Source organism: Chaetura pelagica, unplaced genomic scaffold (genome assembly GCF_000747805.2).
Source record: "Chaetura pelagica isolate M959 unplaced genomic scaffold, ChaPel_1.0 scaffold2409, whole genome shotgun sequence".
Lineage (NCBI taxonomy): Eukaryota > Metazoa > Chordata > Aves > Apodiformes > Apodidae > Chaetura > Chaetura pelagica.
Genome location: NW_009954697.1, coordinates 20,972 through 21,212, shown reverse-complemented (window position 1 = coordinate 21,212; position 241 = coordinate 20,972). Strand labels below are relative to the sequence as shown.

At 63.5% G+C, this 241-nt stretch overlaps 1 protein-coding gene across 1 annotated transcript in view; it reads left to right on the top strand.

The window, feature by feature from the left end:
• Nucleotides 1-3: 3 nt before the first annotated feature.
• Nucleotides 4-241, top strand: part of LOC104395876 (FCH domain only protein 1-like) — a gene marked incomplete at its 5' end in the record, with an annotated part of 7,199 nt that continues 6,961 nt past the window's right edge. The window contains one exon of the mRNA XM_010005621.1: nt 4-147. Within this exon, the coding sequence (XP_010003923.1) occupies nt 4-147 (144 nt within the window). The remainder of the gene's footprint in view (nt 148-241) is intronic.

Sequence of the window (241 nt, the reverse complement as noted above, 5' to 3'; positions counted from 1 at the left end):
GCCAGGACGTTTGCGCCGCTCTGGGAGGTTTTCCGCATCTCCTCGGACAAGCTGGCCCTGTGCCACCTGGAGCTGATGAAGAAGCTGCACGACCTCATCAAGGAGATCTCGCGCTACGGCGAGGAGCAGGGCCGGGTCCACAAGAAGGTACCTTGTCCTGCCCTCTCCTCCCCCCACCGCACCCCAAAAAAAACCCACAACCCTCCTCTCACCCTCGCTGTGCCCCCCAAACCTCCCCCCC